This window comes from Lipophrys pholis (assembly GCF_963383615.2).
Source record: "Lipophrys pholis genome assembly, chromosome: 6".
Lineage (NCBI taxonomy): Eukaryota > Metazoa > Chordata > Actinopteri > Blenniiformes > Blenniidae > Lipophrys > Lipophrys pholis.
Window position 1 is genome coordinate 9,043,068 of NC_137629.1, and position 27,020 is coordinate 9,070,087.

General features: G+C 39.6%; 2 protein-coding genes across 2 annotated transcripts; both read right to left on the minus strand.

The window, feature by feature from the left end:
• Nucleotides 1–693: 693 nt before the first annotated feature.
• On the minus strand, nucleotides 694–18,804 carry rnf212 (ring finger protein 212; the record flags this gene model as incomplete). Its single annotated transcript, XM_080465539.1, has 10 exons — nucleotides 694–823; nucleotides 2,066–2,132; nucleotides 9,334–9,388; nucleotides 9,460–9,502; nucleotides 11,668–11,727; nucleotides 11,810–11,868; nucleotides 17,527–17,583; nucleotides 17,698–17,772; nucleotides 17,907–17,968; nucleotides 18,696–18,804. The coding sequence occupies 10 exons, from the start codon at nucleotides 18,802–18,804 to the stop codon at nucleotides 694–696; spliced, it is 717 nt and encodes a 238-aa protein (XP_080321665.1).
• Nucleotides 18,805–20,177: 1,373 nt separating this feature from the next.
• Nucleotides 20,178–24,590, minus strand: LOC308111492 (transmembrane emp24 domain-containing protein 11; the record flags this gene model as incomplete). Its single annotated transcript, XM_080466413.1, has 5 exons — nucleotides 24,450–24,590; nucleotides 23,960–24,051; nucleotides 22,143–22,268; nucleotides 21,903–22,049; nucleotides 20,178–20,327 (listed from the first exon to the last, which is right to left on the minus strand). Exons 1-5 carry the CDS (start codon nucleotides 24,577–24,579, stop codon nucleotides 20,178–20,180), a joined length of 645 nt encoding a protein of 214 aa, XP_080322539.1. The 5' UTR covers nucleotides 24,580–24,590.
• Between the last annotated feature and the right edge of the window lie 2,430 nt (nucleotides 24,591–27,020).

A 27,020-nucleotide genomic window follows, 5' to 3' on the forward strand; every position in this document is an offset into this window, starting at 1 on the left:
GTGAGCAGAATGTACATTACGTACACACAGCAGATAATTAATCTACCAGATATAAATGTGTGTAGTTCATCAGTTCCAGCTCCTCCTGGTAGATTGAACAGGTGCTGTGTAGCAGTGGGCGAGGCTTCAGCGCGCCCGTGGCTACGAGCTGGCGAGGCCAGGTTGAGGCCTGCAGATTTCCTCGTTTCAAAGTGATTCTCATGAATAGTCTGACCTTTGACTGCATACCAGCCACTGCAATGGAAAAGAGCTCAGTGCCATTATGAGGATGTCAGCGTTGGAGAAGAAACTCAATGCAAATTGAAACAGTTCAAAAGTGGTTTTATTAAAAACAACTGAAAGCCTCTGAGATTCTTGAAGCACTTTATTTAACCATTTAACAACTCTTTCTTTGGGTTTAGACGTCGGGGGCAATAAATTGTCCGAGTTGAACACATTCAGTTGTTCCTGTTAATCCGGGGCCAAAATAAACAGATGAACAGCCTAATGTTATGTATTGAGAAGCAGAAATAGGTCTCTGTAAATGTCAGCGGCCAGGTGCTTTTCTTCTGGAAACTTTCGTGTGTGTGTGTGTGTGTGTGTGTGTGTGTGTGTGTGTGTGTGTGTGTGTGTGTGTGTGTGTGTGTGTGTGTGTGTGTGTGTGTGTGTGTGTGTGTGTGTGTGTGTGTGTGTGTGTGTGTGTGTGTGTGTGTGTTACAAAGGCGGACAGCCCGGGGAGGACATGGAGTGTCTGAAGGAGGATAACGGTTTGAAAATGGGAGATTTCCAAGCCAGGGTTTGGCTGTAGGAGATGTTTGGGGTCAGAGAAGCTCCTTGGAATCGACTGCAGGAGGACAGAGACAAACGATTTTAGTTCAGTGATGAAACTAATGAAAACAACCATCATGATCCATGCCTGCCTCGCAGCATCTCCACACATTTGTCTAAGTTCTGGTGTTTTGTTTTTTTCTAAATAAAGTTAACATTTTTGTGAAAATACCCAGAAACACACAAACATCTTCCAGTGAATATTTATCTTGATGAATATTTTATGCAGTGAATTTTTCACAGAGTGGACAAATAAAATGTGTCTCAGTCCTTAATGTGTGGCAGAAAAGTCTCTACTTTGTAAAAGTGAGTTTCATTTCTGATTTCAAGTATAAACAAAAAGTAGCAGGTCTGAATTTCAAAAAGTCTGTTATTTATCTTGTCAATAAATAACTGACAAACTAACTACATGACTGACTAAATAACTATTGAACTGACTAACTAACCTATGAATTTACTGACTGGTGAATGATTAACTAAATAACTGACTGACTAACAGACTGACTAACTAACTAATTGACTATTTGAATGACTACCCAAATATGTAGCTAAGTTACTATTTGACTGACTTACTAATTAAAAAAATAAATTTATGAAGTCAATCATTAATAGAATGACTAAGTAAGTAAGTAAGTAAGTAAGTAAGTAAGTGAGTAAGTAAGTATTTATGTAGCTGACTGACTAAATAAATAACACACCAACCAGTTTTTAACCTTTTGAAAGGACCCTTTTGTGGTCACTTATGCATTTTAAGTTATTTATTTACAATGGACAATGGACAATGGACAAAGGAACGAAGAAACTAACTAACTAACTAACTAACTAACTAACTAACTAACTAACTAACTAACTAACTAACTAACTGTTTTGAAAACCTAGAGCAGAAACTGCTGCTAGTTTTTATTGTGAGTCTATGTCCACCATTGTTTCTCTGTGACGTTAAAGAAGGTAAATATGTGAGTCTCCAAGGGGGAAAAAGGTTGGAAACCACATGAGGAAGTAAGAGTAAGAGAGAATTAGTGTTTCTCCTCGTTCCACCTCTGGATTCTGGATGTTTCCTTCACTCTGTCAACAAAGTGATTCTACAGGGAATAAAACCAGACCTTCTACCATAACATGCTAAATATGACAACTAATAAATCAAAAGTTGGCTCCAAATGTTCTTGTATATGACAAGAACAAAACACAGAAATGCATGATCAGAGTCTGTCTATGGTCAATTCTCCATTTAAAGAGGAATTAGAATGTAATCCGTCACCTGACTGTGGCCGAGCTCGTGGAGTGTTTGGATGACAGGCTGTTCTGGAGAGGTGACCTGTTGGGGCCTAAACAACACAAAATACACACATGTTAATGGTTAACACACATTTGTTTTCTTTTCAGGTCATCATGAGCCTAGGAGTGTTGTTTTACACCACAAGTGTTATTTAGAAAAACCCTGCAGGAAGACGAGATAAACGCTGGCGTACTCCAGCGGTTGCTAACAAACAGGGTAAAACACCGACAAGTCCTGCTGGCGTGAGTCACACACACGTCAACGTTATCTTCTGGAGCTTCAGTCAGTCTGCTGCTGGTTCATGGTTCTTCATTCTTTACACACACACACACACACACACACACACACACACACACACACACACACACACACACACACACACACACACACACACACACACACACACACACACACACACACACACACACACACACACACACACACACACACACTCTCACTCTTTACTTAAGCAAGCAGTAGCTCTAAATATAGTGGTACATACCTTCTGGGACCACTAGATGTCAGCGTAACAGAGCAGAATGCCGGTATAGTGCCACAGAAAAACCTCTTACTATTGTATTTGACAGAACAAGGATTATCATTGGTACAGTTACATCTGGACATGGAGAAATAATTGAGTCTTATACATTAGTTTTTCTCTTCATGACACATTTTTTTTAAAAGATGTGACTTATAGTCCAGAAAATACAGCAGTTAAAAAATAACTATCAATAAAAAAAAATTGATACATTAAAAAAAAATCAATTAAGCTATAATAGTAGTTCTGAAAATGCGTTTATACTTATTTCAGATACTATATAATAATATGGCCACTTGGCAGAGTGGTTAGCACTCTCACCTCAGTGAGAAGGAAGGTTGTAATTTAAAAAAATTATTAAATGTGTGTGTGTATGTGTGTGGTGTGTATGTTTCTTCCCACAGACCAAAAACATGCATGTGAGAATCTCACACACATTGGTGACACTAAGACCTCATCCACACGAGCCAAAACCATCTGTTTTCTCTCCGTCGTTCTTCAAAAGTTTCCCGTCCACATGGGAAACATCTGGGTCCATGTGACTCCATTAAAACTACTCAAAGTGACGTAGTACACGATGCCAGGCCTTTGGGTGGCGCCGTAACTCTCCCACAGAAATACACCAACAAGACACTGAGCATGACAAAATCCTCGTATTCAACAAATCAAACAATAAAGTGACGAGCATCAGCAGCTTCTGCAGCTCCACCTGGAGCAGGTAGCCTGCCATGTCGTTGTTGTTAACTGATGTCACGGAGAGGGTCACGGGGTTATAGGTCGAGAGGCGGGGCCATGACATCATCATTTTCAGCTAATGTGCGTCTTATATGTCCACATGTGGGAACATGAGGTGAGCGGCTAAACCCAACTAATGGACGAAAAGAACCGGATTCCTAAACCGAAAAGGTGATTGCCTTCCAGTTTCTCTCTGTTTATGCTCTGTTTTAGCTCCTATTAGCACCTGTCTCATCATGGCTTCCCCCTCCTCTCCTCCTATTTTTTCCTGCTCCAAATGTCAGATGTTTAGCTACACCTCGACCTCAGTGACTGACTCAGGGACCTGTGAAAAGTGTAGCTTTATTGTAGCACTTGAGGCAAGGCTGAGTCAGCTTGAGGAACGTCTCCTCTCTGTCGAGCTTAGGGCTAGCCCTGTAGCTAGTAGGCAGCCGCCAGGTTTAGCTGGAGCGGAGCGTTCTAGCTTAGCAGCGCAGGTAGCTGCTAACTCTAGCCCCCCCTCAGTGGCCCCCGAGCAGCCGGGGGAACAGGGCGGTTGGGTGACTGCCAGGGGTAAACGTAGCAGCAAGAAGTCTACCGGACACCCCCGCTACACCCCGCAGGCCTCCGTCAGTGTCTCCAATATGTTTGCCCCACTCAGCAGCACGCTGGTTGAGAAGGACACGCTGGTTATTGGCTCCTCAATAGTGAGACACGTTAACCTAGGACAACCAGCGGCCACAGTTAGCTGCCTGCCTGGGGCCAGAGCAGGCGACATTGAGTCCCAGCTAAAGCTAATGACCAAGAGTAAACGGAGATTTAAACGGATTGTAATCCACTGCGGTGGAAACGACGTTCCCCTGAAGAAGTCTGAGGTCCTCAAAGCTAACGTAGAGTCAGTGTGCACATACGCGTGGACCATTTCAGACGAAGTAGTTTTCTCTGGCCCCCTCCCAAACCTCATCAGTGACGAGATATTTAGCCGCACGTCATCTTTTAACCGCTGGCTGTCAGGGTGGTGTCCCAGTAACTCGGTAGGCTTCATTAATAATTGGAAGTCCTTCTGGGGCAAGCCTGGTCTCATCAGGAGGGACGGCATCCATCCCACGTTGGATGGAGCGTACCTCTTATCTAGAAACATAGTTAAAAGCTTAGCTCCTCCATCCTGACGCACCAGAGTGGGGACCAGGCAACAGAGTCGCAGTCCTACACGCCTCTCTGAGTTTCCCTCTCGGCAGTCACCAACCATAGCTAACTTAGTCAAACATCCCATAGAGACTGTGTCTATCCCTCGGACCACCACAAGTATAAAACTATCTAAACCTAGGAAAACAACTTCTAATGACTACAAAAACTTAATCCGTATCAAGTGTGAAACTAGACAAAATCAAGACAAAAAAATTAAATGTGGTTTCCTAAACATTAGATCTTTATCATCCAAAGCTCTTCTAGTCAATGATCTGATAACCAAACACAACATTGATCTCTTTGGATTAACAGAAACCTGGCTACGAAAAGATGAGTATGTTAGTCTAAATGAAGCCTCCCCTCCAAGTCATATTAACACTCAAATAGCTCGTGAAAGTGGTCGAGGAGGGGGCGTGGCAGCCATCTATAGCTCTCAGTTACTAATTAACATTAACCCAAAATCCAACTTTAGTTCTTTTGAGAGTCTGAGCATGACCATGCGACACCCGTCAAATAAAATAGTAAATTCTGTAGAATTTGTAATCATTTATCATCCTCCTGGACCTTATTCAACTTTTTTAACTGAATTCTCTGAATTGTTGTCAGATCTAGCCCTGACTAAAGATAAGGTTATCATGGTAGGAGACTTCAATGTTCATGTTGACGTAGAAATTGATAGTTTCAGTGCCAGCTTTAGATCTACACTTGACTCTCTAGGTTTCTCTCAGGTAGTAGACGGGCCTACCCATAAACATCTACACACCCTAGACCTTATTCTAACTTATGGTTTAAATATAGAGCATCTGACCATCTCTCCTCACAATGATTTCCTGTCAGATCACTTCTTAATAACCTTTGACTTTGTTCTAAATAGTTATAAACCTCCGGCTAAAGCCGTGTTAACCAGGTCTCTCTCTGATAACAGTAACAAAATTCAAGGAAAGAATTCCCTCTGCTATAGAATCAGTAGTGAATCTTCCTGACCCGTATACTGTTGCTAGCTCAGATATTGAATACCTAACAAACAGTCTGACAGATATGCTAAAAACAACGCTAGACGACATAGCTCCTCAAAAAATGAAAATGAAAAAACAGGAAAAGTCATCCCCATGGTTTAACTCATCAACCCGTGAGCTTAAACAACGCTCCCGTAGATTAGAAAGAACTTGGCGTTCAACAAAAACAGACATAGATTATATAGCCTGGAAGGATAGCTTCAAAACTTATAAGAAAGCTCTGAGTAGAAGTAGAACTGATTACTACTCATCCTTAATAGAGGAAAACAAAAACAACCCTCGGTTTCTTTTCAGTACTGTAGCCAAACTGACCAAGAACCAAAATAGCCTCGAGCCCACCATTCCTATCAATATATGTAGTGAGGACTTCATGAAGTTCTTTCAAAATAAAATTACAACGCTTAGGGATAACATCCATCAAACCTTACCGTCTGTTAGCCCCATAACAGAGGAACTGGTTAAACCTAACAGTCATCTGGAATGCTTTCAGCAAATACAACTAGCTGAACTAAATTCCCTTATTTCTTCTGCTAAACCAACTACTAGCCTGTTGGACCCAATTCCTACTAGAATTCTGAAAGAGGCACTGCCACTAATCAATAATTCTATACTCGCAATTATTAACCAGTCTCTAACAATAGGCTATGTGCCACAATCCTTTAAACTAGCAGTTATTAAACCTTTCATTAAGAAGCCAAACTTAGACACAAGCCTTCTCTCAAACTACAGGCCGATCTCCAACCTTCCTTTCCTGTCAAAGGTTCTGGAGAAAGTAGTCGCTAAACAACTCAATGATTACCTGCACGAGAATAATCTGTTAGAGGACCTTCAGTCCGGCTTCAGAATGAACCACAGTACAGAGACTGCACTGCTAAAAGTTACTAATGACCTTCTAACGGCCTCAGATAGAGGTCTTCTACCTGTTTTAGTTCTTCTGGACCTTAGTACCGCATTTGATACTGTCGATCATAATATACTTTTAAGGAGATTAGAAGATGCCGTCGGCATTAAAAACTTAGCCTTAAACTGGTTTAAATCATATTTATCTGACCGGTTTCAATTTGTTCATGTAAATAACTCTTCAATGCATGAACGAGTCCTGTGTGGAGTACCACAAGGCTCCGTCCTCGGACCGATATTGTTTAATCTCTATATGTTACCACTCGGAAATATTATTAGGAAACACAACATTAACTTTCATTGTATGCAGATGATACTCAGCTATATTTATCAATTAAAGCCAATCTGGCTGACCAACTTGTTAAACTAGAATCCTGCCTCAGGGACGTTAAGTCCTGGATGTCTATCAACTTCTTAATGCTCAACACATCCAAGACTGAGGTTATAATCGTAGGTCCTAAAAAGCTCAGGGATAATTTTTCAGATAGTCTGATTACCGTAGATAATATTACCTTAACCTCTAATAGTGATATTAGGAACCTGGGTGTTATTTTTGATCAGGATCTGTCCTTTATTTCCCATGTTAAACATGTCTCCAGGACAGCCTTCTTCCATCTAAGGAATATTGCAAAAATTAGAAACTTCTTGTCCTTCAAAGATGCAGAAAAAATTATTCATGCCTTTGTGACTTCAAGATTAGATTATTATTATTATTATTAGATTATTGTAACTCCCTAATGTCAGGATGTCCAAACTCCTCTTACGGATCTTACAGCTAGTGCAGAACGCTGCTGCACGTTTACTAACCAGAACTGGAAGAAGAGAGCACATCTCCCCAGTCTTAGCATCCTTACACTGGCTTCCAATTAAATCTAGAATAGAATTCAAGATCCTTCTGATCACATATAAAACTCTTCATCACCAGGCTCCGTCCTATATCGAGAAACTTCTAGAAGTTTATCACCCTCCACGAGCCCTTCGCTCTGAGGATGCAGGACTGTTGGTATTCCCTAAAGTCCATAAAAGTAAAACAGGAGGCAGGAGTTTCAGCCATATGGCTTCTTTACTCTGAAATCAACTACCAGCCTCGGTCCGAAGGGCCGACGCCATTAGTTTATTTAAGAGTAGACTAAAAACCTTCCTCTTTGATAAAGCTTATCATTAGGAATAAAATAGGACCACTAAGTTGAGCTGCTCCAGGCCTAGACTGCTGAGGGGATTTTTTCTCTCCCGTTAAAGGGAGGAACTCTACATTTGGAGGTTCTGTTTCTTGTCTTTCTTTCTTTCTCTCTGTGTAACAACATTACTGTAGCCACCAGATACTGCAGCCGTCTTTCTTTCTCCCTGACAGGAGGGGAGCAGGATCCAGGGGATCAGACCCACGACTCACAGAGTGGAGTTACCACGGTCCTACTACCCGACCCCACCACAGCACCGGGACCCCACCACAACGGCACGGCCCTTAAACTCCAGACTGAGATTGGGTCATCATCAGACCAACGCTCATCATAGACTTTTCTTAGTATTTGTACTTATCTGGCCTGTCTGCCACTCTCTCTCTCCCTCTTCTATTCCTCTCTCTCCCTGTCCTATCCCATGCACTTCTCCCCCCAACCGGTCAAGGCGGATGGCCGCCCTTCCAGAGTCTAGGGTCCGCCCCACGGTTTCTTCCTGAAGAGGGAGTTCTTATGAACTTCTCTCCATGCGAGGGAGTTTTTCCTGGCCACTGTTGCTTGTTTCATCTGTTTGCTTTGGAAGGGTTTAGTTGGGTTCTGTTGTACTCTATCATTGTAAGAGCGCTTTGAGATGTTTGTTGATGTGATTTAGCGCTTTACAAATAAAATTGAATTGAATTGAATTGAATTGAATGTCAAAACCAATTACATTTTACAATTTCTCCACTCTGGAACCGTTTTCAGGCTCCTAAAACACCTCGCCGAAAGGATGATCGGACAAAAACTATGCAGTTACATGAAAATTGCCATTAGGCATGAATGTGAGTGTGTGTGGTTGCCTGTCTAGTGGTTTGGACTCGCGACCTGCCCAGGGTGTATCCCGCTCTCGACCTGTATCATGACGCCAAACTGAAAATTGTAGATTCTTTATTATGCAAAATTCCCTTTCTAAACCAGAGGTCTCAAACTCAGATCCTGGAGGGCCACAGCCCTGCATGTCTTCCATGTTTCCCTTCTTTAACACACCTGAATGTCCTGATAGTTCATCACCACATTCAGCACAAAGCCAGATAACGAGCCACTCATTGCAATCAGCCGTGTTGAAGCAGGGAGACATGGAAAACATGCAGGGCTGCAGCCCTTGAGGAGTTTCTGAGTTTGAGACCCTTGTTCTTAACAGTAATAATCGTCCCCATAGCTGGAATGACGCCCCAGAAGTGAAGAAAGTCTGTCCTCTCTCTCCTTGGCTTGTTTCAGTTTTTAAAAAGTGTGTAGCTCCAACCAGCCAATCAGAAATCAAACCCTATATAATGTCATTGGGGGTTTAGCCAATCCCAATCAAGGTAGGCCCTCCCTTTGACCCTCCCACAATTAGACAGCTCTGCTCTGGTATATGGCACCATGAGACAAAATACTTCCTCATCTTCCTAAGATGGGCATGTGTGGGCAGGGCCAGTCCAGCTCCCACAGACACAGCAGATTCTGAATGTAGCTCATATGATCCAATATTCAAATGGAGGAAAATCAAGGGAAAGCTGGATTTTCCTTAAACTTTACATACAGTGTTTTTGGACCAACAAGACCATGTGAAAGTGTTGAAAAGCTGTTTAATATGACTTCTTTAACAATTCAACAGCTTTAAAAGCAGAATCACCCAAATGTCATAAGAGGCGTCGTTGTTTCACATCTGAATAGATCGATGTGAAGCAGAAAACAAACCCAATCTTCCATCCTGAGGAGAAGTGATGAAGGACAGCCTGGTGGCAGGGACGGGCTGCAAGACAAGCAGAGAATGTCAATGGCTTCATGAAGAAGACCGACTGTGGCGGGACTGACGGGACTCACCTTCCTGAACAGACTCCCGTCATCCACCTCCATGTTTTCAGTTCTGCCGCACAGTGAGACACAGTTCATGCAGCTTCACGGCCTCATTTTGTGTATATGTCAAAGATTCCCATCAAAACATCCCCATAAAAACAAGTCGTACCTTTTAACTTCATAAATAAAGTGAATGTGCATATTTCTGAGTAAAACTCACACGTTGTAAACTGAAGAGTGTCTTGAGAGGGAATCGTACGGCATCTGTCGAACTGAAGGGAAACACATTAAAATCTACCAGATGCTGGTTTTTTGGGGGTTTTTTTGTGGGAGTGCGGTTGATGGATCCGTTGTCACTTTTTGAAATAGTGAGTTTGGTGACTTGGAGGAACAATCAAAAAGAAAGTGGGTGAAAAAACATCTTTCTGGTTCAAAACAATCAGAATTTAAATAAGTGTTGTTGAAGTGTCAATGAAACCAGTTTTCCTAAATATTTCTGCCTGGGATGAGTCAAGAAATAGATGTGGAAGTAAGTGGAACTAGATATAAGTCTAAATTATTCTCTGAGGCATCACACTGTTCAGTCGTGTGTGTGTGTGTGTGTGTGTGTGTGTGTGTGTGTGTGTGTGTGTGTGTGTGTGTGTGTGTGTGTGTGTGTGTGTGTGTGTGTGTGTGTGTGTGTGTGTGTGTGTGTGTGTGTGTGTGTGTGTGCGCGTGTGCGCGTGTGTTGTTCAATTGTTTACCCGCTTTATGTCCGTGTGGAGTTTGGGAGATGTGGCTCATCTGGGGCACAGATGAAGCCTGCTTCACCCTGAGTGAGCAGAGCAATAAATAAAGTCCATCAAGGCTGTTGTTTCCCCCTGAAGAAAATATGCTTTGATTTCCCGAGCATATAAGCTTACAGTTGCACTTATTTTATAGAGTGACTCTGCTTCAGAAGCAGTTGTGGGGTCATTTTTCTTTCAAACTAACAGGCTCTATTTTCACGTGCCATGTCTGACACCTAGTGATTGGAGGAGTGGCACAGAATCACAGCTCGCTGATTGGAAATGTATTTCAACTGCTGCCAGAAACTTCCAAAACAAGAGCAAACGTGCCAGAAATTCAACATTTAAAGTGGATTTAGTGTATCTTTCCTCACATGAAACACATAAGTGCTGCTTGTGTTTGATTTTTTAGAAAGAATATAACTAGTATAAATCACTCAAAGTGTTTCCCCATGCCATGCTCACAATCAGTACATGAAATTCTCTAATTTATGCATTTTCTTTTCAAATCTGATAAATTGTGACTCAATATTTACTCATAGGGGCCATAAAACATGCAACAGCAGATACATCTGGATCCTGTTTAGCAGAGTTTGATAAAAAAAGATATTACATTATAGGACAGTTGTATTGGTGTATGAAATTCCAACAACATATCTTAATATATATTTAAAAAAATCTGTCAGATGTTGTTCCTATAAATTTTGAAATATATACATTGTTTTGGTTGATTTTACAATTTTCCTACTGATCTTTATTACCCTGCACAACCTCTTACTTATACAATCCATCCATCTTCTTCCACTTATCCTTTTCCGGGGGGCAGGGGTGGCAGTCTGAGCTCTGTCACCCCGTCACCCAGATCACATTGCACCAATTAAGAACCATTCCTGCAGGTGGTGAGCCCACAGGAAGGTGGTGCCCGGCGTGGGACATGAACCCTCTACCTTGAGATTGAGAGTCTCATGCTCTACCAGCTGAGCTAGCCGAAGGCTACTTATATAATCATTTAAAAAAAAAAAAAAAAAAGTTTAAAAATGTTCCTATTGTTGGACTTTTTTTTTTTTTTTTGTTCATTTCACAGAGACCGTTTAAGTTATTTTGAGCATTTATCTCCCATATATGCTGAATATTTACACCTGAATGTCTATTTTGCATTAGTTAAAGAATAATTCAACTATTTAGCTCATTCTACCTTTGTTTTACTATATAGTTTATAGTTGAACTCCTGTTTGCACAAACTGGCAAAAAAAAGTTCTGATTTTCTAACTTTTTAGTCATAAGTTGGAGGATGCTCCAAACAATATCTGCAGAATCACAAACTCAAAACAAATTAGAGAAACGTTTGGAGAGCACAACATATTCCTGCACATAATGGGAAGAGATTTAAAATAGAAAAAGGCGACTGAAAGGATAATTGTAGGAAAAGTTGAGCGCAGCCTTTCATTTTCATAAACCCGTGTCATACCTCTGCTGTTGAAGTGAGTTTTCCAGTTTCACAATGTAGGTGCTTTGTTCATTCAGCTTCCTTTCAGGGGGAAAAACACAACGTTAGGACACTCTGAACCCAACATGGCAGAAACTTTGATTTATTATTTTGAAAAACTTACTTTGTCATCTGCTGCATTTCTTGCCTCATCTTGACTAATACATCTTCCAGCTTCTTGCTCTGTCGAGGTAAGTACACCAGTGATGATCAGATACATTCAGATCTGTTTCAGTTTGAAGCTGACACGGAGCGACGGTGTTCAGGTTAATTAATTATTAACAATTAATAAAAAGGCCTATTGCAGCAACCAATAATGTGATCATGACCAATAATGTGACATAATAACAGAAATAAATTAATAGTTTTGGCCATTGTGAAAGTAATAAAGCCAATAAATGCAATAAAAATAGTCAAATGTTTCTACAACCATAATTAAGAGCATCATAAGTATCCTCAATTAATGAATATGACAACTATCCCATCAACTAAATCTAGACTTAAACAGCAAAATACCTGCAAAAAAAAAGCATTTTTCCAAAGAAATTCACTCGGATTTAACTATTATTACAATATAATAATAATAATAATAATAATAATAATAATAATAATAATAAGACGAAGAAGAAGAAGAAGAAGAAGAAGAAGAAGAAGAATGAGAATCAGTGACGAGATGTTTAGCCGCACGTCATCTTTTAACCGCTGGCTGTCAGGGTGGTGTCCCAGTAACTCGGTAGGCTTCATTAATAATTGGAAGTCCTTCTGGGGCAAGCCTGGTCTCATCAGGAGGGACGGCATCCATCCCACGTTGGATGGAGCGTACCTCTTATCTAGAAACATAGCTAAAAGCTTAGCTCCTCCATCCTGACGCACCAGAGTGGGGACCAGGCAACAGAGTCGCAGTCCTACACGCCTCTCTGAGTTTCCCTCTGGGCAGTCACCAACCATAGCTAACTTAGTTAAACATCCCATAGAGACTGTGTCTATCCCTCGGACCACCACAAGTATAAAACTATCTAAACCTAGGAAAATAACTTCTAATGACTACAAAAACTTCATCCGTATCAAGTGTGAAACTAGACAAAATCAAGACAAAAAAATTAAATGTGGTTTCCTAAACATTAGATCTTTATCATCCAAAGCTCTTCTAGTCAATGATCTGATAACCAAACACAACATTGATCTCTTTGGATTAACAGAAACCTGGCTACGTAAAGATGAGTATGTTAGTCTAAATGAAGCCTCCCCTCCAAGTCATATTAACACTCAAATAGCTCGTGAAAGTGGTCGAGGAGGGGGCGTGGCAGCCATCTATAACTCTCAGTTACTAATTAACATGAACCCAAAACCCAACTTTAGTTCTTTTGAGAGTCTGAGCATGACCATGCGACACCCGTCAAATAAAATAGTAAATTCTGTAGAATTTGTAATCATTTATCGTCCTCCTGGACCTTATTCAACTTTTCTAACTGAATTCTCTGAATTTTTGTCAGATCTAGCCCTGACTAAAGATAAGGTTATCATGGTAGGAGACTTCAATGTTCATGTTGACGTAGAAAATGATAGTTTCAGTGCCAGCTTTAAATCTACACTTGACTCTCTAGGTTTCTCTCAGGTAGTAGACGGGCCTACCCATAAACATCTACACACCTTAGACCTTATTCTAACTTATGGTTTGAATATAGAGCATCTGACCATCTCTCCTCACAATGATTTCCTGTCAGATCACTTCTTAATAACCTTTGACTTTGTTCTAAATAGTTATAAACCTCCGGCTAAAGCCGTGTTAACCAGGTCTCTCTCTCATAACATAGTAACTAAATTCAAGGAAAGAATTCCCTCTGCTATAGAATCAGTAGTGAATCTTCCTGACCCGTATACTGTTGCTAGCTCAGACATTGAATACCTAACAAACAGTCTGACAGATATGCTAAAAACAACGCTAGACGACATAGCTCCTCAAAAAATGAAAATGAAAAAACAGGAAAAGTCCTCCCCATGGTTTAACTCATCAACCCGCGAGCTTAAACAACGCTCCCGTAGATTAGAAAGAACTTGGCGTTCAACAAAAACAGACCTAGATTATATAGCCTGGAAGGATAGCTTCAAAACTTATAAGAAAGCTCTGAGTAGAAGTAGAACTAATTACTACTCATCCTTAATAGAGGAAAACAAAAACAACCCTCGGTTTCTTTTCAGTACTGTAGCCAAACTGACCAAGAACCAAAATAGCGTTGAGCCCACCATTCCTAACAATATATGTAGTGAGGACTTCATGAAGTTCTTTCAAAATAAAATTACAACGCTTAGGGATAACATCCATCAAACCCTACCGTCCGTTAGCCCCATAACAGAGGAACTGGTTAAACCTAACAGTCATCTGGAATGCTTTCAGCAAATACAACTAGTCGAACTAAATTCCCTTATTTCTTCTGCTAAACCAACTACTAGCCTGTTGGACCCAATTCCTACTAGAATTCTGAAAGAGGCACTGCCACTAATTAATAATTCTATACTCGCAATTATTAACCAGTCTCTATCAATAGGCTATGTGCCCCAATCCTTTAAACTAGCAGTTATTAAACCTCTCATTAAGAAGCCAAACTTAGACACAAGCCTTCTCTCAAACTACAGGCCCATCTCCAACCTTCCTTTCCTGTCAAAGGTTCTGGAGAAAGTAGTGGCTAAACAACTCCAGGATTATCTGCAGGAGAATAATCTGTTAGAGGACCTTCAGTCCGGCTTCAGAATGAACCACAGTACAGAGACTGCACTGCTAAAAGTTACTAATGACCTTCTAACGGCCTCAGATAGAGGTCTTCTATCTGTTTTAGTTCTTCTGGACCTTAGTGCCGCATTTGATACTGTCGATCATAATATACTTTTAAGGAGATTAGAAGATGCCGTCGGCATTAAAAACTTAGCCTTAAACTGGTTTAAATCATATTTATCTGACCGCTTTCAATTTGTTCATGTAAATAACAAATCTTCAATGCATGAACGGGTCCGGTGTGGAGTACCACAAGGCTCCGTCCTCGGACCGATATTGTTTAATCTCTATATGTTACCACTCGGAAATATTATTAGGAAACACAGCATTAACTTTCATTGTTATGCAGATGATACTCAGCTATATTTATCAATTAAAGCCAATCAGGCCGACCAACTTGTTAAACTAGAGTCCTGCCTCAGGGACGTTAAGTCCTGGATGTCTATCAACTTCTTAATGCTCAACACATCCAAGACTGAGGTTCTAATCCTAGGTCCTAAAAAGCTCAGGGATAACTTTTCAGACAGTCTGATTAGGTTAGATAATATTACCTTAACCTCTAACAGTGATATTAGGAACCTGGGTGTTATTTTTGATCAGGATCTGTCCTTTATTTCCCATGTTAAACATGTCTCCAGGACAGCCTTCTTCCATCTAAGGAATATTGCAAAAATTAGAAACTTCTTGTCCTTCAAAGATGCAGAAAAAATTATTCATGCCTTTGTGACTTCAAGATTAGATTATTGTAACTCCCTAATGTCAGGATGTCCAAACTCCTCTGTTAGGACCTTACAGCTAGTGCAGAACGCTGCTGCACGTTTACTAACCAGAACTGGAAGAAGAGAGCACATCTCCCCAGTCTTAGCATCCTTACACTGGCTTCCAATTAAATCTAGAATAGAATTCAAGATCCTTCTGATCACATATAAAACTCTTCATCAGAAAGCTCCGTCCTATATCGAGAAACTTCTAGAAGTTTATCACCCTCCACGAGCCCTTCGCTCTGAGGATGCAGGACTGTTGGTAATCCCTAAAGTCCATAAAAGTAAAACAGGAGGCAGGAGTTTCAGCCATATGGCTCCTTTACTCTGGAATCAACTACCAGCCTCGGTCCGAAAGGCCGACACCATTAGTTTATTTAAGAGTAGACTAAAAACCTTCCTCTTTGATAAAGCTTATTATTAGGAATAAAATAGGACCACTAAGTTGAGCTGCTCCAGGCCTAGACTGCTGAGGGGATTTTTTCTCTCCCGTTAAAGGGAGGAACTCTACATTTGGAGGTTCTGTTTCTTGTCTTTCTTTCTTTCTCTCTGTGTAACAACATTACTGTAGCCACCAGATACTGCCGCCGTCTTTTTTTATCCCTGACAGGAGGAGAGCAGGATCCAGGGGATCAGACCCAAGACTCACAGAGTGGAGTTACGACGGTCCTACTACCCGACCCCCCCCACAGCACCGGGACCCCACCGCAACGGCACGGCCCTTAAACTCCAGACTGAGATTGGCTCATCATCAGACCAACGCTCATCATAGACTTTTCTTAGTATTTGTACTTATCTGGCCTGTCTGCCACTCTCTCTCTCCCTCTTCTTTTCCTCTCTCTCCCTGTCCTATCCCATGTACTTCTCCCCCCAACCGGTCAAGGCGGATGGCCGTCCTTCCAGAGTCTAGGGTCCGCCCCACGGTTTCTTCCTGAAGAGGGACTTCTTGAACTTCTCTCCATGCGAGGGAGTTTTTCCTGGCCACTGTTGCTTGTTACACCTGCTTGCTTTGGAAGGGTTTAGTTGGGTCCTGTTGTACTCTATCATTGTAAGAGCGCTTTGAGATGTTTGTTGATGTGATTTAGCGCTTTACAAATAAAATTGAATTGAATTGAATTGAATAATGAGAATCATAATAATAAATCTAAATCATAGAGTGCTTTTAACACTCAAAGATGCTTGAATTATTGACTTAAGTTATAAAGTTTTCAAGCTATAATTTTAAAATGCTACTCCTTAATGTGATAACCTAATAGATTATTTTTAAAAAGAAAGAAATAGGACAATGGTTCAAACATTTGAACCCATTATGGTTTCTTTTTCAAACAGTTGAAATGGCATAAGTTATTACAATATTATATATTTTTTAATCAATTATTTAACATTTGACTGAATATCTCACTTTCATATGTTACTGACTTATTTATTTTGTATTGCTGTCATGATTTTAATTGTGATTTGTATTATCTTTGTTGATTGAGCTCTTAGGGATTGATCTATCCATCTATCCATCTATCCATCTATCCATCTATCTATCTATCTAGCTATCTAGCTATCTATCTATCTAGCTATCTAGCTAGAACACATGGAACAACATTTGAGCAGCTTGATTTTTTGAAGCAGTATAACTTAGAGGCAGCATGGTTCGGTTAGTAGAGCAGTTGACTCCCTGTCAGAAAGTTGCAGGTTCAATTCCCATCTCTGCCTGTCAACATGCCAAAGTGTCAGTGGGCAAGACACTAAACCCCAAACTGCTCCTGTTGTAGCAAATGATGTGTGAATTTTATTCTAGTTTTTATATTTTGTTTCGGGCAGTTGGGGTTGGTGGTGTGTGGGTGTGTGTGTGTGTGTGTGTATGTAGGTGTGTGTGTATATGGGTGTGTGGGCATGTATGTGTTGGTATTTTATTATATTCTATTTTTCCTATTTTATGTGAAGCAATTTGTGTTGCAATTTCTTTTGTATGAAAAGTGCTCTATAAATAAAGTTTAATTTGATTTGATTTGAATGTGTGTGTGAATGGGTGAATGTGATGAGCTATGAAAGCGCTTTGGGGCTGCTCACACAGCTGCAAGGCCCTATACTGTATAAGTGAAATCCATTTAACTATTATAAACAGTTCTGCTTTAACGTGAGTCTTTCTCTTTGCCAAGCTACTATTCTATGGGCTTTATTACATTTAAAATGGCTGAAATTGTTACATTATCAGTTGTTGTGCGTATCTTAAATATATTGAAATATCTCAAGGCAAGAAAGTGACTCTGCATTTATGGCTCAATATTTAAAGTCTGAAGACAAAATGCGTCTCACCTTTTGCTGGTAGTAAGCCAGGATCCTCTTCTGGTGTCTCGTCTGGAACTTTAAAACCTGAGTAAAGTTTACGTTGCATATGAGCAAATGCTAAAAAAAAAAATAAAATCAAATAAAATAAATTCAGCTTATCTAATGTCGACGATATTTTAAAAGCTTTATCGACTTTACCTTGCTGATTTCCGTGAAGTGTTTGGTTGCTGTACCATTGATGTCAGAAAACAGGACCTTCACTTCAGCACTGCTCTGGAAAAATAAACATCACACAGGACTGAGAAAACAACAAGATTTTATATTCTGATCAAGTGTTTGACAGCTTCTTACAGAAATGCAGAAAAACTTTGAAGCAATCAAAGGATAATAACCAGATGTGTGCTTACTTTTTCCGAGAGAGCTGATACTTGGCATTTGGAGCTGCATATTAAACACTTTCCGGGTTTACCTGAGAGACAGATCGCGGTTAAAACAACAAAATTACGAAGCCAAGCATTAAAAATGTTAATTTTCTAGTTTTGTGTTGGATTTAAAAAACCTGATTAATGGATAGAGAAAACAAAAGTTTCTTCTGAATAAGAACTGATTTTAATCACGTGGCTGTCAGAGCAAATAAAAAAAACAAAAACACTTTAAATCCAGCAACAAATTTACCAATTCAAAAATATATTTGCATTCTTTTAATTAAATTGTTGAAAACACATTTTCTTTCCAGGTGGAACGCAGATAAGGATGCTGTGCAGTGACTTTACCACTATGAGATTTTGTTGTTGTTTTGTTTTTTATCAATTCTAGTCTAAAAGTCAGTCAGCACTGTAAAATCACTCTAAATCCAATAGATGTCCCTGTGTGACTATTATTATACAGTCAGAAAAATGTGCTCAGTCAGAGGTGATCAATCTTTGACAGAAACAAGAGTATTTAGAAGGCTTGTTAAGGCAGAAACAGTGGAAAATGTGTTGTTTTGAACACATTTTGTGAGGCGCAAAAGACACAGAAGGTGTTTTACTGTGACTTCACATAAAGTGAATAATTAGCTTTGTAATATCACTTCAAATCCACCAGATGTCCCTGTGTGACTATTATTTCACCTGAATCCTCATTTAATTTTGTTCTAATCCACCCGGAGGTCACAGACTGGGTTAAATATGAGTAATAATCTGTGTATTTTATACCTTTCTGGTAGCAGATGCTGCAGATGACATGGCCACAGGTTGTGACGGCCAGTTTGCGCTCAGCACTCGAGCAGAGGAAGCAGGAGTTGCAGCAGACCCAGAAAGACATTTGAAAAATCTGAAATTGAAATTAGATTGAAATTAAATAATTAGCTGGCGAATGCTAACTCGCTGATGCTGATTCACCTCAGTAAATACAGATAACGAAGCGGTACAACCAACACCCTCTGTTACACACAAACATTCCCCAATGTTTTCAAGAGTGCTTTTTTTTTTTTTTTTTTCAAAGAGAGACTTTTATGGTTAAATAAATGTAATTACCTAATAACACGCCATTGCGGAAGCTACATGCTAATCCTGCGGATTTACGCAGTGTTGGACCAAGAAAGGGGGACTTCAGAGAGGCCGAACATTGGTCCGTATCAACGACCTTAAACCGGAAGCTGTAAATTCGATGCTCTGCAGCAACGTCAAGTCGAAAACCCCCCTTTAACCTGTTGTTGAGCAGCAATGGTTAGAAGGGCTGGCATTTAGTCCATATTATCAACACACAACTTGAAACCCTCCTCAAACTGTAATGACAAGAGGCCACCTGCTCACTTCCTAGTGCTGCTGCTGTGAAACACATAAAATACAGCCATACAACACATAATTTATTATTCCATAATCCATTAATCTATACACAATCTATCTTGTCATACTCTTACATCCATACATAATCTACAATATCACAATCAATTAATGTGTACATAATGTATTAATTTGATCATAAGCTATTTATTCATACACAATCTAGTTGTTTTATCATATTGGATACATTCATACATAATCTATATCACTATAATCTATTCATTCATACATAATCTATTAATTCATGTTTTAAGCCATACATAATCAGTTTGATCATATCATCAATATAGACACAATCAATAGAAATCTATTGCTCTAATCTGTTTATGCATATTCTATAATAAAAATAAAATCTAAAATATTCTCTATTCTATTCTATTTTCGTTTGGAATTATGTGGTTAAAATATGAGGGAAAAAACTAATAATAACAAAAATTAAAAAATAAATAATAATAATAGTTCTTGTTGTATTATATGTGAAGGCATAATGCATACACAATTTTTCCATTAGATTACGTCAAGGTAACATCCAGCCATATAGAATATCATATTTCATATTAGTATTTGTCAAGGAAGTGACAGCAAGTAGATTTCTCTATTGAACAGACTTTATATATTTAGTTGTATGGTAGAAATCAGATTTCCTAAATATGTAGATGCAATCTATATTTATTTCCTTGCATAAACGACATGCAACACTTTTCCAACACCTTACATCTTTTTATTACTAGACATTGAGACAAAATCAAATTCTAACATGTAAATAGTTCAAAGGATTCTTGCTGCAGCAAAACAAAAATTTCAAAGACAAATAAGCAGGCAGGTCATAAAGAAACAGTGAGGCGGGGAGGCTTAGACCAGTTTCTTCTCGATGAAGAAGTCTTTCAGTCGTTTCATCTGCCAGAAACCGACGGAGAGCAAGATGGAGGTCTGCACCACGGCCCACCACAGCACCTTGCTGTTGGTCTCTTCGCTGATCTGACGAAACGCTTCCTCCTTCTCCTGGATTAGAAATCACAGAGCACGACAGAAAAAAAGACAAGAAATACAAACTGTTGGAGAAATGTGGGAAAAGACGTGGCATGTGGTGTGTATCAGTTAGTTTTTCATTATGTGTGGTATCATTGTGAACAGTGGTTAGTGTCCAGGGTGTGATCCAGGCCAGGACTGGTCCCTATGGAGTCTTCATGTTCTCCCTGTGCCTGTGTGGTTACTTATCAGTTACACTCATATTCATAGAACAATTTTCTTGCAGGTGGGTGCAATTCAGTGTACTTTATGGGTATTTTATCTACTTTATAGATGCAGTAGTAACAAGACAAAACAGGGCAAAGAAATCAAAAACACAAGACGAGGATGGGGTGGAAAAGTGCATTGTAAAAGATAAAAATGCCATTAAGATGACAACTACATATGATCACATTTTGAATTGAACAAGGTAAAGCTGACTTAAAAAAACTATTAAAACATAAAATATGATGATAAAATTTGGGAATATGACAAAGGAAAGATAAAAATAGAGACGCAATTGTAAAATATGAAAATACATTTAAAAAATTTTGTTTTGTGGAAAGAAAAGGTATATAAGAAAATTTTATATATTTATAAAACAAAAAATCATAAATAAAGATAACAATTGTTATCAGAACCGGCCCGCCAGAGTCCAATCCAAGATTTGAGATGAAATTTATCAGCCATGAGAAATTAACTGCAAAATATTTATTTAACCAAAAGGGGGCCCACAAGGGTAGAACTTATCTTCTTTCCACTTTAGATTGTAAGATGTGGTTAATCGGTTCAGGTGATCAGGAATACAATACAGATGTAGAAATGTGTCTACATCAACGCCAAGTTATTGTGCTCATGATATTTGATTTTTTATTTGATTTATTTATTAATTTTGAATGAAGGAACGATTAAAATTAGATGAAACAAAGTGAAAAAAACCCACAAAAATAAATAAAAATTTCAATATAACACACATTTGACTCATTCGAAAAGGGATAGGGAGAAGCCGAGGCTTATCAAGTCCTACCCCCAAATGCAAAATCCAATAAAATAACTAAACAGGCAATACAAAAGAAAACAAAATATATATGTGAATAATATGAACTAGCCTACTATGTTTCTGAGTTTAATGCCTTTCAAGATGTAAATATTATAATAAAAATCCACTGTGACCCATAAGTTGTAAATAACATGGAGAACTGAAGCATGATATTGCTGAAATTGCAGTTCTTTTACTCACATTTTAAGTTTGTAGAAGGATATTTCATTAAATATGAACTTCTTAAAGACGTATAACTGTAATTTCCGGACAAGCCCCTACTTTTGTAACAAGGATTTTTACAAGTTAAGGAGCTTAATGCTGCCAATACCTGGGTGATGCGTTCAGGTGCTTCACGTAACTTTTTTTGGTTTTTAAATTTGTTGGGTGCAGCTTATATTCAGGTACTGTCAATAGTCGGGAAATTACGGTAATACTTTGTTGCACTAAAACAAAGATATTTAGCGGAAAGGCGCAAAGATTACTGTGCAAAGGGGCTCGTTTAATTTGAATCTTTTTCTGAGATTTACCCGTTGGTAGTCCTGCTGCCTGAGGATGTACATCATCTGATCGATCATGTGGCTCAGACTGTTCTCCAGAGTTTCCATGTTGCTTTTAGTTCTGTCAGTGTGAGGGTCGATAGCGTGCTCTCCCATCTGAACATCCAAGTGAAGCTTCTGTTTAAAAAAATAGATAAAAAAAGCACGTTGTTCCTCTTATATTCTGCCATTCAAAATATTTTTCCGTATGGGTGTGTTAGAGGGTCTGACCAGCTTTTGTCCAGCGTAGACGGAAAACCTGGTGGAGTTGGTCTGGAAACAGAGGAAGTGCTGACCCGACGCATGTGCAGTGAAGGTGAATTTACCAAATTTACCAAAACGTTTCGCCATCACAACCTGAAAGGAGAGAGACTGCAAAGTTCCTCCTCCAGAAAACCTCCAGAAAACTCCCTTTCCCATAAAAGTGTGACTTCTGCACAGAGAATAAAGCAACACACCAAAACAAGACCTTCACCACTCATTTCAACCTGCAATTTCTCAAATCCATCGGAATCTGTATCCATCAAACTGTTTGTTTTTCTGACAGACGTAATCTTGGAAAACCTGCTGCAAGGGTTTCTGGGATATCAGAAGATATCATCGCTGCAGCTCCAGCCAGAATATCAATATTTGACCGATTCAGGGTGAAACAAAATCCAGAGTTTCTTAAAGAGAGAGTCTTTAAGCAACAAGAATAGTCTGAAATGTTGTGAAACTGATTGCTGATGGTTTTTACACTAAGAATCCAGATCTGGACAGATCCAGTGTACAAACGGGATCTTTGGGAGTTCTCTTTACGTAAAGACGTCAACGTCTTTGTCTAAGTGAGATGAGGAATTTCCTTCACCAGGGTTTTGATAACGTATTAGAGATGAACATCAACAACTAAAACTAGATCCTAGATATTTAAATTTTTCTGTATATTTTCCTTCAAATGAGTCTTTATTTCTTTCATCATGTTTAATGTGGGACAAGCGGCAGTGCTGCACTGTCAAAGGGATTCACTGTAGTTTGTAGACTTTTTTAATGATTTCCATTCATAAGGGCTTTTATGATGTGTTTGGTATGTTGGACCACTAGTGGGTGCTGTTGTTTGTTTTAGTAAAGAAAGCACATGCACATGCAACAGAGAACAATGGAGTTTAAATATTAACAATGGAAGACATTCTAGTAGACAGATAACCAAGTTGGATTGTTATTACAGTGACTGTAAAAATAAAAGTCCAAGGAGAATCTGGACTGGTAGTCATGACACAACAGAGGAAACATCGTTCTGATTGGCTCTACTGAGCATGTGCAGAGGAACTGTTTACTACAACTGTGGTGCACATGCACAGTAGCAGCATCTTAGAAAATGTGTGTTTCCCTGGTAACATGGAGATGGAAGGTTTTCAGTTTTCACTCGAAAATGCTGTTGTTCAAACTGGACCGATCTGGTTAATAAACCGACCACTGCATGCTTCGATTGACTAAATCTGTACTTAAGAACTTGTGAAGGCAAGGCCAGGCAAATTTATTTATAGAGCACCATTCAAACACAGGGCAATTCTCAGTGCTTTACAAAGAAATAAAAGAAATTGGAGGGCGCAGGTGGAGGGCTTTCAAAAACTTGTGTTGTACTCCATCTACAGAGTTAAAGCATTTTCAAAAAATTCCCCGCTGGGAGCCATTTTCAAATAATTGCCTTTTCAGTGGCTCTAGCCACTGTTGTTGTGTAAACAGATTCCCAAAATACAACAAAAGCTTCCCGCTTTCACTAGAAAACGCAACATAAAGGATGTTTGGATGGATCCCTTTATGAAGGAAGGTCACGCAGAACAAACATGGAGACATTCACACAGTCATACTCATGAGAGATTTCAGCCTCCAATTAACTTCCAATGACATGTTTGGAGTGCTAGACGAACTTGCAACACCAGAAACCAACGCTCAAACAGGAAGAACATGCCAACTCCTCACCCACAAGCCCTGACATTAGATTTCTAAACGCGTGAGAGTTTAAGGCATCACACCCCCCCGCCAGGTTTGAATGGAAGTGTGTTCGCTACCTCATGGTTTGGATCTTTGACCGTTGCCGTGACGCCAAAGTGAGGAGAGTGGCTGGATGACTTCAAGTTCCATGGCTCCAGCAGGAAGTTACCTTGAGGGTGAGACACACTTCTCATGTGAGCATAAATACAAACATCATCTGTCATAATGGACACATGGCTCGTAGCGTTAATTAGTAATACTTTGTGTTTATTCATCTTATTTCATATGATTGTTAAAACAAACGTCACAGCAGAGTTTCCCGTTGTCTAAGAATAAACGTAAGAAAGGTATTTATGAGTACACTGGCTATTTATTACTAGTAGCACAAATAAAATCACTTTAAAAGAAGTTGTTGCTGCATAGTCCATTTGGAAATGAGCCACAATGTACTTCTACTGTTTGACTCACATATGATAATTAATTGAATATGCACTTAATTCCAGGTTTTTTGTCACAGTTGGGAACCTACGTGGAGCCTGGAAGGGCTTTTTGATCTTTACAACTCACCGGTGACCAGCGTGTCTTCAGGAATCTCCTCGATGATGCATTTTTCCTCCTGTTCTCCCAAATCGAAATACATGGCTGCTGCCAGCATCAGGTAGCACTGCAGCAGGAGGCCAATCCCTCGCAAACCCATTTCATCAGACACCTGGCAATGTTCGGCTAATACTTGCTGTATACGCTCAAATCCTGGAGAATGGAGAAGGAGGAGGAGATCAAGTGTGTGAAACTCACAGCTGCAGCTTTGGGTGACGAGACATTTGTGACTGATTAACCTGCGGGGCAACAATTTACCACGGCCAGACTCAACCACAAAGAGACTTTAGCTTCAATGACATGGAGGTAGGATTAGAATCCACAGTGCAACGATTTCCAGTGCTGTTACACAACAAATTACTTTCGATATGTTGTTGTTCTGTGATGGTTTGTATGTGCTTTAACTCAGGTAGGATGTGATTAAACTCTTATGAACCACCTGTTTACAGTTGATTTTCTGTGATTATAAATTCCCAAATCAGCGACATTGACAATATGTTGTGATATTCTTATTTGGTGGATTTTTAAGGCAAGATTGAGCACAAGAAGCCCTACAGTGGATTTTTATTAGACCTTTATGTACAAATGTTTATTATCATTATTAGACAAAATACTGATTTGTTTTTTACACAGTATCATTAACTTCGCCAACCAAATTTGGGGAGAAGGCTATGTGTTCATCTGTGTGTAATTATTGATTGATTGATTGATTGATTGATTGATTGATTGATTGATTGATTGATATGTATGTATGTAAGTTTTTCACCAAGTTTTCGCAAAAACTCCTCACCTGAATTGCATGAAATTTACAGGGATGATTTTTCCCTATCCGAGGATGTCCCATAAGATATTGAGAGCGATTGGGTCAAAGGTCAAGGGCGAAGTGACACAAAGGTCAAAAAGGTATTTCCCTCATAACCTGGTCAGTGTTAATCAAATTCGACGCCAAAATGTTCAGTTTTCAATTCCCTACCTTCTGATATACCACATGATGCAGTGACATCATTACCTTGGTTATCAGTTGGGGGTCAAAGGTCAGGGGGGGTCACATGGAAATTGTCAAATGTGTGTACATCAGTGTCAAACAGTGATAACATGAATCAATTCGAACATTCACAACAAATGATGGAAGGAGTGGTGTGGTGGATCAAATAACCTTGTAATCTATTGGTTTCCATCGTGACAAATGTGGCCTTGGCGAAGGTCTGCGCTCTACCGAGTGCCAGTTCTAGTTGCTTATGATTTCAGGTTGTAATATTTCATAAAATAAACATAATATTCGTTTTGTAGAGAAAGCAAGTGTTCAAACAAGGTATAATATGCATGTACAGTAGAACCTCTGAGGAGCGGACACGGAAAGAGCGGACACCCTGTACTGGGTGGACACGTCACTGTACAGACACATATCTAACTGCTAACACACCTTAATGAGCGCACAACCTGCTTGACACAGACAACGGACAGGTTTTCCTGGCAAATTTCAAGCTGAGCGACATTAAAACGGCCAAAATACTTGGACTGGACTTGATTATTCGAATATTCAGACGTTGTGCTAGTGTCAGGAGATTAGTTTTGAGATCTGAATATTCGCCGCTTCCCCGCAGCACGGTGCTGCTCTGTGTGAAGCTCCTCTCTGTCAGCCCCTCTATGCTCTCCGCATTGCGTGTCCACAGACTGTGCCGGGCTGCGTGTTCCATAACGTAACGTAACAATCCCGAAACTATCTCTACTTCTGCTGCCCGGTGTTCTCCACCTTTCCTAAAGTAGTTTACAGTACGTTTCACTTCAGGAGTTCTGAGCCTCTGGCTCTTTATTTGCTTTTAAATTGTGATTGTTCAGACGGGGAGATGGAGGATCTCCTCACACAATCGTCCAGTAGACTCTGGCGCAGGCGCAGTCGGCGCACACAGGATATATACAAGTTTTTTTGTTTTTTTACATTTCATTATATTTTTCACCACAATGTTTCATTAAAATGTACTTTATGTTGATATTGTAATAATTTTTAGGACTAACTGTTTGATCTTGCAAAAATATAGACAATTTCATTACATACTTTGTGACCACAACAAAGAGTGTATATATGTATTTATATTATATACATCTTTGTATTGGTTCAGTTATTTGCTTTTAAATAACCATAACATATTTGGTGTTTGGTTCATTCAATATCAACTGGTCCTACAATTTGTCCTCATGACCCATCCCTCCGAAGAGAGGACACCTGTCTTTAGGGGACATTTTATGGCGTCCTTACATCCAGAGCCGGCCCGTGGCATAGGCAGTGTAGGCAAATGCCCATGAGTAATTAAGATCAATGGATAAAAAGAAGAAAAATGATTTTCATGATATCATTTATTAATGTTTCCAAAAAAAGAGTCTAAGAAAACATGACGATAACCTATCTAAAAATAGGCCCTATTTTCCTGCTCTCTGCTTGACCTTCTCTGTTGCATCACAACACTGCCAGGTCCCTTGTGTATTTCGTACGCAGTGCGGTCCCACCACAGAAAGTACGGTAAAAATGTAGGCGGGGTTGTG